Below are 16203 nucleotides of genomic sequence, written 5' to 3' on the forward strand. Positions count from 1 at the left end.
CTCTTGGTGTCATTGGCAATTCCCCAGGGAACAGCTCCAATCGAGTTCCATCAGTGCCTGGGATTTGGCAGGGCAGAGCTGCCAGGGCTGGGGCTGCCTGCCCAGCTGCTCGTGGGGAGGCAGAGCTGGCAGGGAGCAGCTGTGGGGAGACCCAGGCTCTGCCCCTGGGCAGGGGAGGGAACGGCCACCAGGGCCAGGCATCAAATGCCCAAGGTGAAGGATGCAGAGGTAGGAAATGGAAGCAGCCTGCAGGGAAAATGAAGTGGAAGAGCAGCACAAGGGCTGCAGCACCATCCCCAGCTGCCGTGGGGAGGTTCAATAGCGGAACGGTTCAAGGACACAAACACAATCCTGGAGCAAACAGAAGGTCACTGAGCAGCTTCAAACACCCTGCTCATCTTCAACAGCCAAGCTTTGACATAAAAGGAGAGACCCCCCCAAGTGTGAGCTTTCCTGCGTTAGGCTGGAGATGGGGAGTGTGCAGGGAGAGCAGTGATCACACCCTGGGGTCAGCGCTGTCAGGAAACCTCTCACCCCCTCCTGGCAACAGAGGGAGGGCTCAATGAACTGCTGAGGAGGAAGGTCACAACAATATCTGGGTGCCTGTGTGACACTCAAATCAGTTCTGCAGCAGGCTCTTGGAATTTACCGCATCCAGAGTTTTTCCAGTTATTTCCAGGTTAGAACAAAATTGACAAAGCACAACTCAAAGGTGGGAGAAGCCCTGCAAAAGGGCAGCATAGCTCTTTGTGGTAATTCCTTAGCAGCTGCAAAGAACAGCTCGTTCTTGTGCAAATGGCTCTCCCTGTTCTCTGCACACACGGATCCACAACTGAAAGGCAGCTGAGGAACCAGGAGTTCCAGCTCCAGCCACGGAGCCTGTCCATGCTGTTCCTGCACAATCCAGGCAGCCTGTGCTGCTATGACAAAACCACCAAAAACCACAGTGGCCACACATTTCCACCTCCTCCATCACACAAACCACAGGCTACTCACAGTTAACCCCTGTGTGAGCCAGACAAAACTTTTTTTGGAGGAGCAGGGACAAAGGAATGCATGTTGAATTTAAATATGACAGTGATTGGGAATGCACCACAGTTAATCACTGTTAATTAGCTTCACTGTCAAAGTGCTGCTCACTGGAACCTACTGTCCCCATGTGCACAGTGATCAAGACAAACATGAGGAGCTGTGGGTTTGCAGGGCTGAGCTGCAGGCAGGAGCAGCCTGGGTGTCACAGACAACTTTTATAAAAAATCCTTTCCTTGGGATTTTTTCCTCCTGAGAAGCTGAGAGGCCTCAGAAACAAAATGTAAACAATGGTTATCTGCTGCTGTGGAATGCAACAGGTGCATCTGGGATTGGCTCATGTGGTTGTTTCTAATTAATGGCCAATCACAGCCCAGCTGGCTTGGACTCTCTGTCCGAGCCACAAACCTTTGTTATTCATTCTTTCATTCTTTTCTATTCTTATCTTAGCCAGCCTTCTGACGAAACTTTTTCTTCTATTCTTTTAGTCCAGTTTAATGTAATATATATCATAAAATAATAAATCAAGCCTTCTGAAAAACGGAGTCAGATCCTCATCTCTTCCCTCAACACAAGATCCCTGTGATCACGGTCACACCTGGGCAGGTGCCTCACCTGCCGTGCCCTCAGGGCCACCTTGGCGTTGGTCGTCTTGCTGAGCTGGGTCAGCTCTGTCAGGATATTGATCAGCTCGTCTGTCAGGGTGGGGTCACGGCCACACAGCTGGTCCTGGCAACACAGACAACAAGAAATGCTTGGAGCAGAGGGAAAACATCACCCGTGCTCTCCCAAAGGAGTCTGAGCCTGCAAACACACACTCAGGCTGGACCACGCCATGCCCAGCAGTCCTGACCTGAATCATCCTGCAACTCTGTGCTGACAAGGACACAAACATTCAGCATTCAACAATTTCACACACATAAATTAACAGTGAAAGAAGGGACAGGCATCATCTCCATTCTCCTATTTGTAGCACATGTTTTGGCACCCAAAGACATGAGAAATGCTGACTTCTCAGAGAGACTCAGGAAACCTTTTCCCATTCCCCAGTTTCAGGTTTGTACCACAAGTTTCTCCTTCTGGTACAGAAGTTTGCACCAATGCAAAGTTCAAAGAGCTTAAATTGTAGCCAGACACCTTGTGGAACATGTGAAGGCCAGCAAGCCTTCCCCATGAAGGGTGACCAGAGTTACACTGCCAGAGAACCTCCTGACACCCACCTAAAAAACACCTCAAACCTCAGAAGTCCCCACAACTCCACAGCCACAAACCACCCACGCTTTGTGCAGCTTCAGCCAACGCCAGGAAAAGGATCTGTCACTGCTCTGACAAGGCTAAGCAAAGCTAACTAAAGCCATGAATAATGTTCTGTATTTCCTGCCACCGTACTGGACTGACTCCATAATATTCCTTCTAACCAGAGAATCCTGGATCTGAGCAAATCCACAAGCTTTCCTTACTGCCTAAATTGGCTGGATAAAACAACAAAACTGAAGAGCACAAACTCACAGTGTTAATGCTGTTCCAAAACTCTTCTGAATTCATCCATTCAAAAAATGCCAACAGTAGAGACTTCCTTCCAAAAATAGTTTCAATTCCCATGAATAATCCCACAGTCTTCAACACTTCTTGTGAGCTTCCTCCCTCCCACCCCGAAGCTGGGAAGCCTCTAGGAGCCTCTAACGTGATTCTTCCACACAGCACTTAACAGCTTGTCTTGATAAATTAATCATAGCAGGGAAATGTGAGATGAAACAGGGATTTGCCACGAGAAAAGAGCTGGTGCCTAAAAGTCTAAAGAGATCCTAAACACCTACAGACCAGAACAGGCCATCTGAAGAGCCAAGGAATAGAAAAGGATAAGGGGAAACCTCTGTGCAGCAGGTGGGATTGACAAACCTGCCAGGGAAAATAAATTAAAAACCAAAGCCAAATAATACAGAAGTCCCACAGGGTGAGTAACTGCACCACAGCTCACGAGATTCCAAGGCTCAGCAGCTCTTCCCTCACTCTGCTCTTGATCCCCTTCTCCCCAGCTCCACTCAGGCTGCTCCAGGGATGATGGCACAGCTCTCCCAGGGAGGCAGACCAGACCCAAAACCACTGGGAAAACACCTGAGAAAACACCTGAGAAAACACCTGAGCTCCTCACTCTGTCCCCTCCTGGGCAGCCCTGGGCCACCAAACATGAGTGTAATTGCTCCCAAAGCAAGTTCAGTGCATTTATCCAGCCCAGGGCATGGTGGGGACAGTGAGGAACTCAGGAACTGCTGGGTTTGAAACACAAACTCCTGGAGTTGCTGTGCTGCTGCTCCAGGGAGCAGAAATCCCACAGGACAGGGGACCCTGCCATGGCAGCAGCCACTCCATCCTGCTCAGGCCAGAATGTGCATAAGTTAAGCCCAGAAAATGAACACACAACAACAAATCACACCATATTTCAACAGATGTATGAAGGATGAAGCAGCTCCCACCCTGCCTGCAGTGCCTGCTGCCTCTAAAAGGTGAGTGATGGCAGCACAACAGCATTACTGAAGGCATCCTTGGAGCCCCTGGTTAATAATGGGCTCCTGGATCCATCAGTAACAGCCCCACAGGCAGAGAGGCTGCCCTGACCCCAAACACACCAACAGCCTGGACCCCCAAAAACACCACAGCTGCCACCATGGTCACACCAAACACACCACAGCTGCCACCATGGTCACACCAAACACACCACAGCACATTTGGAGCCACAAGGTGGGAGAGGAGTGATGGTCTTTTGGTTCATGGAGAGCCTGGAAGCTCAGGGACACCCAGCTGTGCCAAGGGTGACCATGGTGTCCCTCCTGAGCTCCTGTTCCCACTGCAGAGAGGAAATCCCTGTGCCCCCCAAGAGGCAGCACCGTGGGCTCAGATAACCAGGAGTGGCTCTTCCACCAGGGTCTCCCTGGTGATTCTGGCTCAAGTTGGCCTTCACTTGAGCAGAACTAACAGGCAGTGATGGTGGGAAGAATGTCCCAAGAGCAAGGGACAAGGCAGGCTCTCTGAGGTCTCCCCAGTGCCCCTCACAACAGCAAGAGGCAGCGAGGCACGGCCCGCAGCAGGTGACAAAGCAGACTGAAAGTTGCAGTCCTGTTCTAGCAAGGACTGATCAGGATGACAACAACAAGCCAAAGGCAGGGCTGGCTGTGCCTGCACTGATTGGCAAAGGCAGCAGCAAAGCCTGAGCCCAGCTCCCTGACAAGGGCTAACGCCTCGCCGGCACCCCCGTGTAATTACACACTTGAGTGACTGGACTCTGAAGAAAATTGAAGGCCTGAGCTGTGAACAGCTGCCATTTTCTCTCTCCATCACGCCAGCGTGATTACTTGAGAAATGAACAGCCCCAGCTCAAAGCTACTCCAGAATTCTCAGAGGAAATATGGCTCCGTGTTCAAATAATGAGATTCTTAAGGCAAGCGTTACTTACAATCACACCACACACCAAAAAGGGAAAGGGGGAAAAAAGGGGGAAAAGGAGAGCCAGGAAGAAAGAACACCAGGATCCTTACATCTTACAAATGAGAATTTAAGAAACCTAGCTTGGGTCTAGGAAACTATGACACTTTTCTTGCTCTGGAGAGTTATTTTGTGGATGGCTACTTTGGATGTATTTTGGGCAGTAACAGACCACACTATGGTTGTAAAATAAAAGACAAAAGAGAGGAAGAGAGAGAAAGAGAAAGAAAGAGAGAGAAAGAAAGAGAGAGAAGAAAAGGAAAAGGAAAAGGGATAAAAAGAAAAAAGAGAAAAATAAAAAGAGAGAAAATAAAAAGAAAGAGAGCAAGCAAGCAGCAGGCACTTACAATGAGCATGGTGACCAGCAGGTTCTTCTTGGTGACCTGGGCATGGGAGAAGATGTAGTTCAGCACGGCGTTCATGTCGCTCTTGTTCTCCTCACGAAGGGTGAAGACACACTTGTCATAGTGACCTGCAGGCAGAAATGCACATTGCTTTTCCACCCTTCACACCTCTGTGGCAAGGACTGCAAGTTACTAGATGTGTCTGTATTTGTCTAGGAGTATTTTTTGAGGATCTGCTTGGGTTGAAGGGAGCTGACAATGGAGAGAGACTATTTACAAGGGATGGAGTTACAGGACAAGTGGGAATGGCTTCACACTGACAGGGAGCAGGGTTAGGTTGGGTATTTGAGAAAAATTCCTGCCTGTGAGGGTGGGCAGGCCCTGGCACAGGGTGCCCACAGCAGCTGTGGCTGCCCCTGGATCCCTGGCAGTGCCCAAGGCCAGGCTGGAAGGGCCTTGGAGCACCCTGGGACTGTGGAAGTTGTCCCTGCCCATGGCAGGGGTGGAATGAGATGTGCTTTAAAGTCCCTCCCAACCCAGACCATTCTGTGTTTCTCTGTGGTCCACACAATCAATTTGGGAAGGAATCATTCCCACCATCACCTACTGCAAACTTTAATTCTAACATCCCACTCTTAATAAACAGCTCCAACACCAAATGCCTCCTTTGTGAGCAATTCTGACAGAGGAATAGGGAACTCAGACTTTCATTCAAATGACAACCAAAATGAAATAACAGCAAAAAGCCTTGCACCATCCTCTGCTGCCAGCAAATTGAAGTGGAAATGAATCTGCAGTACCATTAGGCCAGGGCAGGTAATGGAGCAGGACAAAAGAAGAGTGGAATCTGAACTACCTGTAAGAGCCAGAGCCTCAGAATTAGCCAGGGCTCCATTGCCATCTTGTGCCTGGATCCAGCAGTGCAAGGCATTGATTTCACCTCTCAGCTTCAGCTGAGCTTTGGGGGACAGAACCTCCTCTACAAAACCCAGGGTCCCACTGCAGACCCCAAAAACAAGCCTGTGCACCTCACCTCAGCACAAAGTGAGGGCAAACCTTCCCCAAAGGGCCCATGTGGACTTTCCAGGACCAAACAGAGCTCTTTAAGAAACCAGATCCTTGGTGTGCCCAGGAACTCACCGTGCTGGAACTGAGTCTCCACCTTCAGGTACTGCCGGAGCAGATCCATCACCACGGCCTTCATGTGGCCCCGAATGCCACTGCGGTACCTGCAGGGGCACCAAGGCAGTCCTGAGCAAGCTGAAGGCACAGCCAGCCCCTGCCATGGCTGCTGGGGGGGCTCCTGCTCTGCAGGACACCCTGGCAGGGCTCACCTCTGCACCAGCTGCACGATGCTCTGCGTGTTCATGAAGAAAACCTCGCGCTCCGACTTGCGGTTCAGCGTGGCCGCGTGGCTGTCCAGGATGTTGGCAATCTGAGAGGGAAAGGGACATGGAAAAAAAGCACAGGGAAAACCCTCAATGGGCTGGACAACCAGCAGAGACACGGCAGAGACACAGCAGACTCTAGCAAAGGAAGGTAAGACCTGCCAGTGATACAAAAATCAATGCACTGTGTCATACCATGGAGAAATCAGCTTCCAGCATCTCCTCACCCCACCTGGCCTCCCTTGGCAAATCATCCTATCCTCCCTCAAAATCATCCTATTTTGAGGTTCCACTGCACTGCAGCACATGTACCAAGCCAAAAGGAAATAAATGCCCACAGGGCCACTGCTAAGATTGAAGTGTTCCCAGCAGTGTGCCTGGTTAAAGCCACACTGAGCAGGGAACAGGGACCCTGCAGCACAGGTCAAGAGACAAGCCTTGAAGTGACACAGGTAAGGATCTTCCACCATCAGCACCCCCTGTTCAAACACACCTTTCAGGTTCAGTTAACCTCCATGCCATGTAAAGGAACTTTCTCTCTCTGGGTGCCCCAACCCAGAGCAATTTTTACCCCTCCAGGAAGGGGGGCTGCTCACCTGCTGGCTGGGGAACTGGCAGAGCACCGAGGTGATGTTGCTGGCATACTGCGCCATCTCCTTCTTGATGGACTTCTCCACGTTGGGTGGGATCCTCCCAGAAACACTGGTCATGATGTCCTGGAGCTCCAGCAGGGGCAAAGATGGATCCCTCAGGGTCTTCATCAAACGCTCAACCCATCCCTTCACCTGGAGAGAGGCAAGGCAGTGAAGGCAAGAAAGAAGAAGAGAAAGAACAACAAGAGGAAAAAGGAGAGGGGTGATGTCCAACATCCCGTCCCTCGTGGCAGGAAAATTGCCCAGCCCTTCCCTGAGCTGCAAGAAGGCTGTTTTGGCTCTGGAAGAGAGGCCCCCAGTACCTTGCTGCTGAAGAAGGGCTCTGGCAGGCAGTAGCCATTCATCACGTTGACCAGGTTGTCCAGCACGTAGTGGAAGATGCGATGGAGCTTCTCACCCCGCAGGGCTGTGCTCTGGATCTGGGGCAGGGTACCTGTGTGCAGCTCAGCCTGCAACAGGGAACAGCCTCACTGAGCCTCCTGTGGGCCACCAGCCCTGGGAACAGCCAGCCACCCTCGGCTGGAGCCAAGGGTTAACCTGCAAGGATTCCCAGAGCACATCCCCACAACAGCACAATCCCCACAACAGCACTGAGGTGAGCAGAGAGCAGGAATGGTAGATAAGTTTGGCCTGAATCAGAGAGGGAGAGAAAAATCTCAGTGCCAGTCCTGATCTGAGACAAATAAACAGTGAAGTGACAATTCCGGTACAACGCACAAATGGGAAACTGGTTCACTGGAACATCCTGCACCACTCTCAACATTGCTCCCTCCTTAAAACCCCACAAAATCTGTGCCTTCTGCAACTCCTCACCTGCTGAACCCTGCTGGGATCATCCAGCTGCAGCTTGGCAATCACACAGCCTGGATCCAGGACTGCCCCTGGGCGTTTGACATAGTGGATGCAGCCTGATTCTCCTGCTGTTATGGTCATCACCATTTTCATCACCTGTAGCAAGGAAAGCAGGTTACACACTCAGCTCCATGTGCCCCAAAATGGCTCTAGTTTTGGGGGGCAGCAGGCAGTGTCCCACCCCAGACAGACCTGCATTCAGGTGTCCCCAAAACTCACAAGCACAGAGGTTGGGAACAAAACCCAGACACTGAAGTGAATGGGAGAACAGAATAACTGGCCACAAAATAGTGCAGCAGGAACTTCAGGAATGTCACTGCTCACACTGCCTGAACCAACAGGGGACTCAGAAAGGTCCCACACTCAGCACAATGAACAAAGCAGACAATTTCCTGCTGCATTCCAAAGGCTCCTCTCAAAGGCTGCAGCCACATCTTCACTTCAAGCAGAGGGAACCAGGATCACTTTCTAGAGCTCTCAGACAGCTCTTCCCAGATAGAAATGCTTCCTTAGATCAAGAGCTGCTGCCTTTGGAGCAGGAGGGCTGGGTATGGGGGAGCCAGCTTGGTTTTACCCTTGCTCTGCTCTACACCATGGGGAGCCACAGGGATTGTGTGGGTGGTGCCTCCTTAGCCATGGCCTGTTGCAGTGCAAAAGCACTTACATAAAATAGCTGGATCTCTGTCTTGATATTTTTCTCCTACACATTGTCCCCAGCTGGTTTAATTGCCCCTCTGTCATCACACACCTTCCCCTCCCTCAAATCTGTTTTGAGCCACACACTCCTACACAACCCCTTGTGCTTTCCTCATCGTGATGCAGAAACTGCTCATCCTCCTCCTCCTCCTCAGTAAGAGTTAAGTAACTTCCTAGGGAGAAGGGAGGAGTGACACTTATTAACTTCTGGGATCAACCTGATAAATGATCAGCTAACCAGGATAAAGTTTGTTACCTCATCTTGGCATATAACTCTGAGTCTGTGTCAGTAGTACGAGGAGAAGGCCTTCTTCACCTCAGCTGGGAATGGATCCCAGCTTGGAATCTCAGGAAGGTGATAATCTCAGGATTTTTGGGAAATTTTCCTCATCACTTGGTGTACAGTCATTAACACTCAAATTTCTGCTGTTAAATTTCTTCCCCACCCCATCACTCTCACTGATGATTCCCGCTGTACTTCAGGTTAAAATTTGCAAATTAAACACTGTGAATGACCCCTCATGTTCAACTCCCAGTCCCAAAGCACCCAACACCCCTCCCCCTGAGCTTTGTCCCAAGCAGTTCTCTGGGAGTTTTACCTCAATTTCTGCAAAGCACTGGCCTGCAAACACGTGTCCCCCATCCTCCACCACATACTGGATCAGCTTCCCAGCAGAGGGGGAGCGCAGGATGGAGGGATCGTTCTCCTTCTCAAACACGCAGGTCTTGTTCCCAATGGTGATGCGGTACCTGGGGGACAGCAGGACAGATCAGCAGGACAGAAATCCCCAGGGAGGGACAGAATTCATTGGGGAAGGTGTGGGGAAGGGAAAATCCAGTCTGGCTTTCCCTGTTCTACTTCGAAACAAAACTACGGGAAAGCGCCTCAACCAACGGAGAGGTGGAGATTGCAGCCCAGAGTTACCCAAATTCCCTGTCCTCCCGAGCAGATCCATTACTTTTCCCAGAAGATAACACAGCAGAAGGGGCAGAGTTCACATTCCAGAGCTGGGGATGCCTTTCACTGCCCTTACTGCTCTGATCCTTGCAGGGAATTTTAAGGGGATGCACTGAAACAGCCTGTCTTTATTTCTTGTCTTTATTTCTAAAGCAGCTGTGGAATTACAAGAATTTTAACGATTTTCAGGTTCTGTTTTTTTGGGGTTTATAATCTCAAAAGTCACTTTTAAGGACCATGGAGAAGAATATGGACTCCACATGGTGCACAGCCAGATCCTTCTTCTAACAGTAGCCAAGTCTCAAAACTCACCCACAGCACACCCAGCAAACCCCTCCTAGGAGAGAAGTCCCATCCCTGAAGACCTTTTGGGAAGCATAAAGTCACAAATACACCTCGTTTTGGCTGTGCAAATGCTAAAGGTGGAGCTGCAGAGGTTGCTACCTGTCCACTTCCTCCTTCATGTAGGTGGTGTAGCTGCTGCCATCGTAGGAGAGCAGCAGCCCCCCGTCACTCAGGCGGTGCACGTCCACCTCCACGCAGGAGCTGTTCATGATCACCACGTAGCAGTTGGGAGACTGCCTGGTCACCTGCCAAGCCACAAGAATGGGAATTACCCAGTGGATTGAGCACAGCATCGAGGGTCTTGCCTGCCACGACACAGAGTTTTCCAGGTGCTGCAATGGGGGGGATTGATGAAGAGGGACGGAGGTGTTTGATGTCGTGTGAAAAAATTGGGGTCACAAAGGCAAGCAAGCGAGCTGAGCAGAGGGATGGAGCAGCTCTCCTATGAGGAAAGGCTGAGAGAATTGGGATTGTTCAGCCTGGAGAAGAGAAGTTCTGGAGAGGTTTAAATGTGGCCTTCCAGGGCCTGAAGGGAGCCCACAAGAAAAATGGAGAGAGGGCTTTTTACAAGGGCCAACCCAAACCAGTCTGGGATTCTGTGACACAGCAGCCAAGAGATGCCAGGACTAGTGCTGTCCATGAATGTTGATTTAATCCTCTCACACTTCTGCACTGAAGGTTGAGGTTTGATTGTGCAATCACAATTTGCTCATCCTCATCTCCTTACAAGGCACAGTTGTGCACTTACACTGCATAATGGAGGAGATAATCTGGGGGGAAAATGAGAGATTGTCCCTCAGGGAAAGCAACAAGTGCTCTCCCTGAGAAAGGGATCCTATCCCAGTCTCTGCCCCAGAGCTGCTATTTGAAGCTGGGTAAATCCTTTAAAGAACACTTCAGCTGCTGCTCAATGCTTCTATTCCTCATCAAAGATAAATCCAGGGAGGTGCAGAATTCTCACTGCTGCAAAAACCAGCCTATGGTCTTGCCATTAAAAACTTCACCATCACAAATTTGCTCTAGGAAGCTAAAGAGGATTGCACAGGCAACCTTAAATCTAATATTTCCTAACTTTCATATGTTTGGTTTTGCAACATGGGGCTTTTGCATGCAGCAAAAAAGCAACAATGTGGGGAAAAATTGCTGCAAATTCTGTCCCGTTGGTGCGTCAAAACCCCAGCAGAGCAGACCTAAACATTCAGAAAAATCAGCTGGAAGTTCTGGCCAACCAAAACAAAATTACTTTATAGTAGTTTTTGCCTGTAACAAAGCAAATTTCACCCTGCTCAGAGCAAGAGGCTGAAATGTTTACAGGGACATTGCAATGGGGCGACGCGAGGGGTGTTGCCTGCTGATTTCTTCACCCACTAAAGCAGAGCAAATCAGCCCTGCTCAGACAGAACTCCCTGCACAGATGTGTGCAAAGAGGAGGCCAGAGCAGCACAGGTGGCCATGCCCAGCCCAGGGCAGCAGGGTGGGTCCCACTCTGTACCTTCAGCACGTACTTCCGTCCCTCGTAGATGAGCTCCACGTCCACCGTGTTCAGCAGAGTGTGAGCAGGGAGGACTTGGCCCCTGGAAAGGGAAGGACAAAACAAAACTGATCTTCCACAAGCCACCAAAGGACTACCAGGGGTCCAAAAAGCTTCAGAGATGCATGCAAGGCTTTAGGAAACACTAGCAGAGAGATGGGAGTAGGTTTTTATAGAGTCTCTTCTTAGGAGAGACACGAATCAGTTTGACCAAGTCAAACAAAGTCCCTCCAGCCACACAGGGCAGCTTTGCTCTCCTTTCCATTCATTCCTGGGCGATTCCAGACTCCCTAATGCTGCCCTTGCAGCACACAGAGCAAGAACTCCATGTTTCTGAGCCATTTCCTGGAGCTCCTGCTAGAAACCAAAGCAATCTGTGCAGCCGGCAGGGGATGTTTGGAGATGCAGATACCTGCCAGTTTTCTCAGCAGATAAAGAGCTCCCTGGGGCCAGGCAACAGCCAGCAGATAACAGCCCCTGAGCACTGCTGGACTGGATTGGACAGAACTTGTACAGCAGCAGGAATTCCTAGAGATCAGCTTGGCCTCTCACCTTTCCAGGGAGTGCAGGAAGTTGGAGACGCTGTTTCGGAAGCTCACGTCAGCCACGTGCAGGGCCCCACACACCACCCCCAGCATGGTGTCAGGCCTCTCAGCCTAAAAAAGGGACAGCCACAGTCACACCTCCTCCAGCCTCAGCCCAAGCTGAACACCCAGCTACAAGAATCAGCAGCCTCAGCTCCATTTTTGGTTCATGGCCAACACTCTTTAAAATCAAGTTGGTGTGGCAGCCATGTGAACTCTACACAGAAGCCATTATTTCTGTAACTCTTAAAATTACATTTTCTTCTGCCTGGATCAAATCTCGAGGTTCCAACAACATTTCCACTATCATCTGTCCCAGATTCCAAACATAACATTGGTCTCAATGCTTTTCTGGACAACTTTAAGAACCAACTTTCCCCAACAGGGACGACCTAGGATTCCGATATATGTAGGAAGCAATGCCACTGAAAATGTTTATTCATTAAGTGGCCAGCAACCATTCCTACACCCTTTAGCAGCAGCAGGCACCACCCCTGCCCCCTGCCAGGTGTGTCCCTGCCAGGGGAAGCAGCTGCACCTGCACTTTCTCGGCGATGAGCCGGTCCAGCCAGCCCGTGTCGATGCGGTTCTGCTGGAAGCTCTCTGTCTCCAGCAGCTTGATCAAGTATTCCACAGTGGTCCTGAAGTCCCCTCGGATGGACAGCTCCTTCAGAGCCACCACCATGTTCCTGAAAGGGGAAAGCAGCCCTGTTATCTATCCCATCCCTTGGCAGCTGCAGACAGAAAAGCACCTGAAGGTCAGAGCAGAGGAGCGCAGGCACTGGATGGAGCAGGGTCCTGAAGGGATGGTTGGGAATGGGAGAATAATGATCTCCCTGCTGCTGGTGTGAAGAGCAGCTCAGTGGGATCAGGAGTTCCCCCTGTTATCATCACCCAGGGTCCTACCATGTGTCAGGAGTGTACAACAGACAGACAGACAGACAGATGTGGTGTCCACCCCAGCCAGAGTGGAACTGGGAAAAGCTCTGGATGAAAAACATGGATGACAGGTCAGACAGGTCTGCCTTAGGACCAGGTGCCTTGAAATCCCACACCACAGAGGACACTCCATGGCTCACAAACCATCCTGAAGCATTGGTCAGTCAGGTTAGCAATGTTTTCCCTGTTAGAAGCCTTCACCGGGATGCTTTAAAGAGAGATTTTCACCCTGTGGTAGCTGTGTCACAGCCCAGCAGCAGGTATACAAGGCAGGGATGAAACAGAAAGGAAGAAAAAGAAAGAAAATGAAGCAAAAAGTGTAGAAATGTAGGTGCAACACAGTGGAATTGCAGATCAAGATAGGATGAGAAGTTTTCCATTTTGTGGCCAGACAAGATAAAGATGGGGAAATTGCTCTTGAAGCTCCTAGAAGTAAGGAGCCTTGTTTTCCCTGGATCAAAGAGGACAAAGCCAAGCAATTCCCAAGGCCTCCCACATCACTTACGAGATGGCTTCCTCACGGTTCTCCCCCCAGGAGAAGCAGTGACCAAACTGGGAATCAGCAAACTCGTGGAGCCCTCCTGCAGCAGCCACGCTGAAATAGCCCCAGACATTCTTATTGCTGCGGAAATTCAGCTCCTGAACCGTGCCAGAGCTGGGCTTAAACCCCTGCAAAGACAGACAGACACACAGACATTGCTCTGTGCCCTAAAGAAAAGGTGAATAACCCAGAATGAGGGTTATGAGGACAGCTCTTGATGTTGCAACGTGGTATAACAAGTTCAGGCTGTGTCTAACGGAGTCTAAGTGAGGTAAGGGAAGAATCTTTTAAATTTGCTGCCAAAATGTTGAGCAGCAGCAGCAGGGAGAGGCCCTGGGCAGGCCAGTGTGATGGTGGTCACAGGGGTCTTAGGATGAGGGAAGAGACAGAGATCTGACTCTATGTTTTAGAAGGCTTGATTTATTATTTTATGATATATATTATATTAAAACTATACTAAAAGAATAGAAGAAAAGGTTTCATCTCAGAAGGCTGGCTAAGCTAAGAATAGAATCAGAAAGAATGATAACAAAGGCTCTGTCTCAGACTCTCTGTCCGAGCCAGCTGGGCTGTGGTTGGCCATTAATTACAAACATCTGAGATGGGCCAATCATGGATCCACCTGTTGCATTCCACAGCAGCAGATAACCACTGTTTACATTGTGTTCCTGAGGCCTCTCTGCTTCTCAGGAGGAAAAAACCCCTAAGGAAAGGATTTTTCATGACAAGGGTGATGGCGAGCAGCAGGCCCGGAGGGGAGGCCTCACCTCGTCAGGGTTCTCGCTGGTGATGCGGGCGGCGATGACGTGGCCACGGGGGCTGGGCACGTGGGCCGAGTTCTCAAAGTCAATGGTTGTGTCCCCCCAGGGAGAAACGCCATACATCACCCTGATGTCCTTGATCCTGTGCAGGGGGATCCCCATGGCAATCTGAGGAGGGAAAACATCAATAAATAAATAAGCAAATAAACAAGCCCCACCACTGAGCTTGTCTCCTCACAGAGCCAAGCACTCACGCTTCCCAGGACAGCTCAGCTCAGTGCAATATCCACCTTAAGCCCTCCAGCCAGCATTTTCCATTGACTGATTAAAAGGCTCCAGGGAAAGCTGGCAGTGCCAGGTCAGCTGAGGATGGGCATGCATTAGGCCTGTTAAAAATATACTGAGGTCCCAGTGAGCCTGAAGGGCCCTAATTAGTTATAGGAAACTGTGGAATTTTGCAATTATAAACTGTAGGGAGAGCAATCTGCAGAACCAGCTGCTGGCTGCATCCTTATGGAGCAAAATCCCATTTTCTCTGTTCATTAGTTGGGGTTTTTTTATAGATACAGCTCGAAAAAGAAGTAGAAAATCATGCAGAGCCTTACTGAGGGGACTGTGGCATCCACCCACTGCTGGAAAGTTGGGGGGACACACAAGGGACTGACAAGCCACAGCACACCAACAACTGCTCTCTACAGGACCTCTGAGGGATCCCCGGGTGCCCTTGGGGAGCTTCAAACAACTGCTGACCTCGCTGAAAGATGGGAAACTCCATCTGTGTGCTCACCTGGAGCTGTGCTGCTGGCAGGTTGACATCTGCCACCATCTCAGTGCAGGGATGCTCCACCTGCAGGCGTGGGTTCAGCTCCAGGAAGTAGAAGCTGCCATCCTGGCTGTACAGGTACTCCACAGTGCCTGCACTCACGTAGCCCACCATCTTGGCGAGCTTCACCGCACACTGGGACACACAAAACAAGAACATTGCATTGCCAGTCACACAAAACAAGAATTGCATTGCCAGTCACCCCTGCTAGCTCCGTTCACCCACCACACCCGCTTCAGGTTTCTGCTGGCATTCTGAAACACCCCAACACTTGTAACGGGCCCAAGAGAAAAGCCAGTGGGACAGGAGTTTTGATTTCTGACTTATTTCATTTACAATTCACAGAAGGCAGAGTTTGAAGTAAATATTTGCAACACTCAACATTAGGCAATTCCTGCAACTCCTGAAACTTGCTTTTAATACGGTAACAGATTTAAAAGACACTTCCCTCCCCTTTTTGGGGGGCATTTATCTTTGAAAGGAGCTGTTGGTGTGGAAATGTGAGCGCCTGCCCACACCAAGCAGGCGGAAACACACAACCCTCTACTGCTCCTTTAAAACACTCACCAATGCAAATGCAAAACAAAAATACCAAGTCCTGCCAGGGCAGGGCAAGCTGCAGAGGCACTCTCACCTGCTCCATGTGCTCAAACACTGCAGAGGTGGCAATGGAGGCTGGGGCCTCCTCGATGATCTTCTGGTGGCGGCGCTGCACGGAGCAGTCGCGGCCGAAGAGCGAGATGGCGTTGCCGTACTGGTCTGCCAGGATCTGCACCTCCAGGTGCCTGGACTGCTTGGCCAGCCTCATCACAAAGATGGGGGAGCCTGGCACCTCTGTTTGAACCTGCAGCAGGGGCAGAGGGAGGCAGAGCACGTCGTGTGAGAGGCACCCTCAGTGCTGAGGTCCCACGGGGACCTGAGCGAGCCCAGGGGGGTGGGAGCATCACCTGTCTGAACAGGTTGGGGAAGTCATCTGCGTTGTTCACTTTCCTGATCCCTTTTCCTCCTCCTCCTTCAGAGGCCTTGATCATGACAGGGTAGCCAACCTCCTCAGCAGCCTGGCAAAAGGGGCGGAACAGCAGGGTAAGGACAAAAAGGCAGCAGAATCCAGGGAAAATATCATTATTTCCCTTCTGATTCACATCCATATCTGACTATTTAGCAACCAATGGCATAGAAACCAAATATTCCATTGGCAAGAGTGCCTGTAGCTGGAAAAATCAGCAGGGATTTTGTGATTACAGAGAACTCTGACCTCTGCAAGTGACCACAAAATCCT

At 50.5% G+C, this 16203-nt stretch overlaps 1 protein-coding gene across 2 annotated transcripts in view; it reads right to left on the bottom strand.

Moving 5' to 3' along the window:
• The window catches only part of ACACA (acetyl-CoA carboxylase alpha), a 103680-nt gene that overhangs the window by 72621 nt on the left and 14856 nt on the right, over positions 1-16203 (bottom strand). For both annotated transcript variants that reach the window (XM_066563406.1, XM_066563404.1), the window contains 17 exons: positions 15872-15982; positions 15559-15768; positions 14889-15059; positions 14108-14269; positions 13305-13468; positions 12399-12549; positions 11829-11932; positions 11238-11319; positions 9845-9990; positions 9042-9192; positions 7708-7842; positions 7197-7343; positions 6838-7026; positions 6188-6288; positions 5994-6082; positions 4857-4981; positions 1645-1758 (listed from right to left, as the gene is read on the bottom strand). In XM_066563406.1, coding sequence (XP_066419503.1) covers positions 1645-1758; positions 4857-4981; positions 5994-6082; positions 6188-6288; positions 6838-7026; positions 7197-7343; positions 7708-7842; positions 9042-9192; positions 9845-9990; positions 11238-11319; positions 11829-11932; positions 12399-12549; positions 13305-13468; positions 14108-14269; positions 14889-15059; positions 15559-15768; positions 15872-15982 — 2352 coding nt within the window. The remainder of the gene's footprint in view (positions 1-1644; positions 1759-4856; positions 4982-5993; positions 6083-6187; positions 6289-6837; positions 7027-7196; positions 7344-7707; positions 7843-9041; positions 9193-9844; positions 9991-11237; positions 11320-11828; positions 11933-12398; positions 12550-13304; positions 13469-14107; positions 14270-14888; positions 15060-15558; positions 15769-15871; positions 15983-16203) is intronic.

The sequence above is a fragment of the Molothrus aeneus genome, chromosome 20 (assembly GCF_037042795.1).
Source record: "Molothrus aeneus isolate 106 chromosome 20, BPBGC_Maene_1.0, whole genome shotgun sequence".
Lineage (NCBI taxonomy): Eukaryota > Metazoa > Chordata > Aves > Passeriformes > Icteridae > Molothrus > Molothrus aeneus.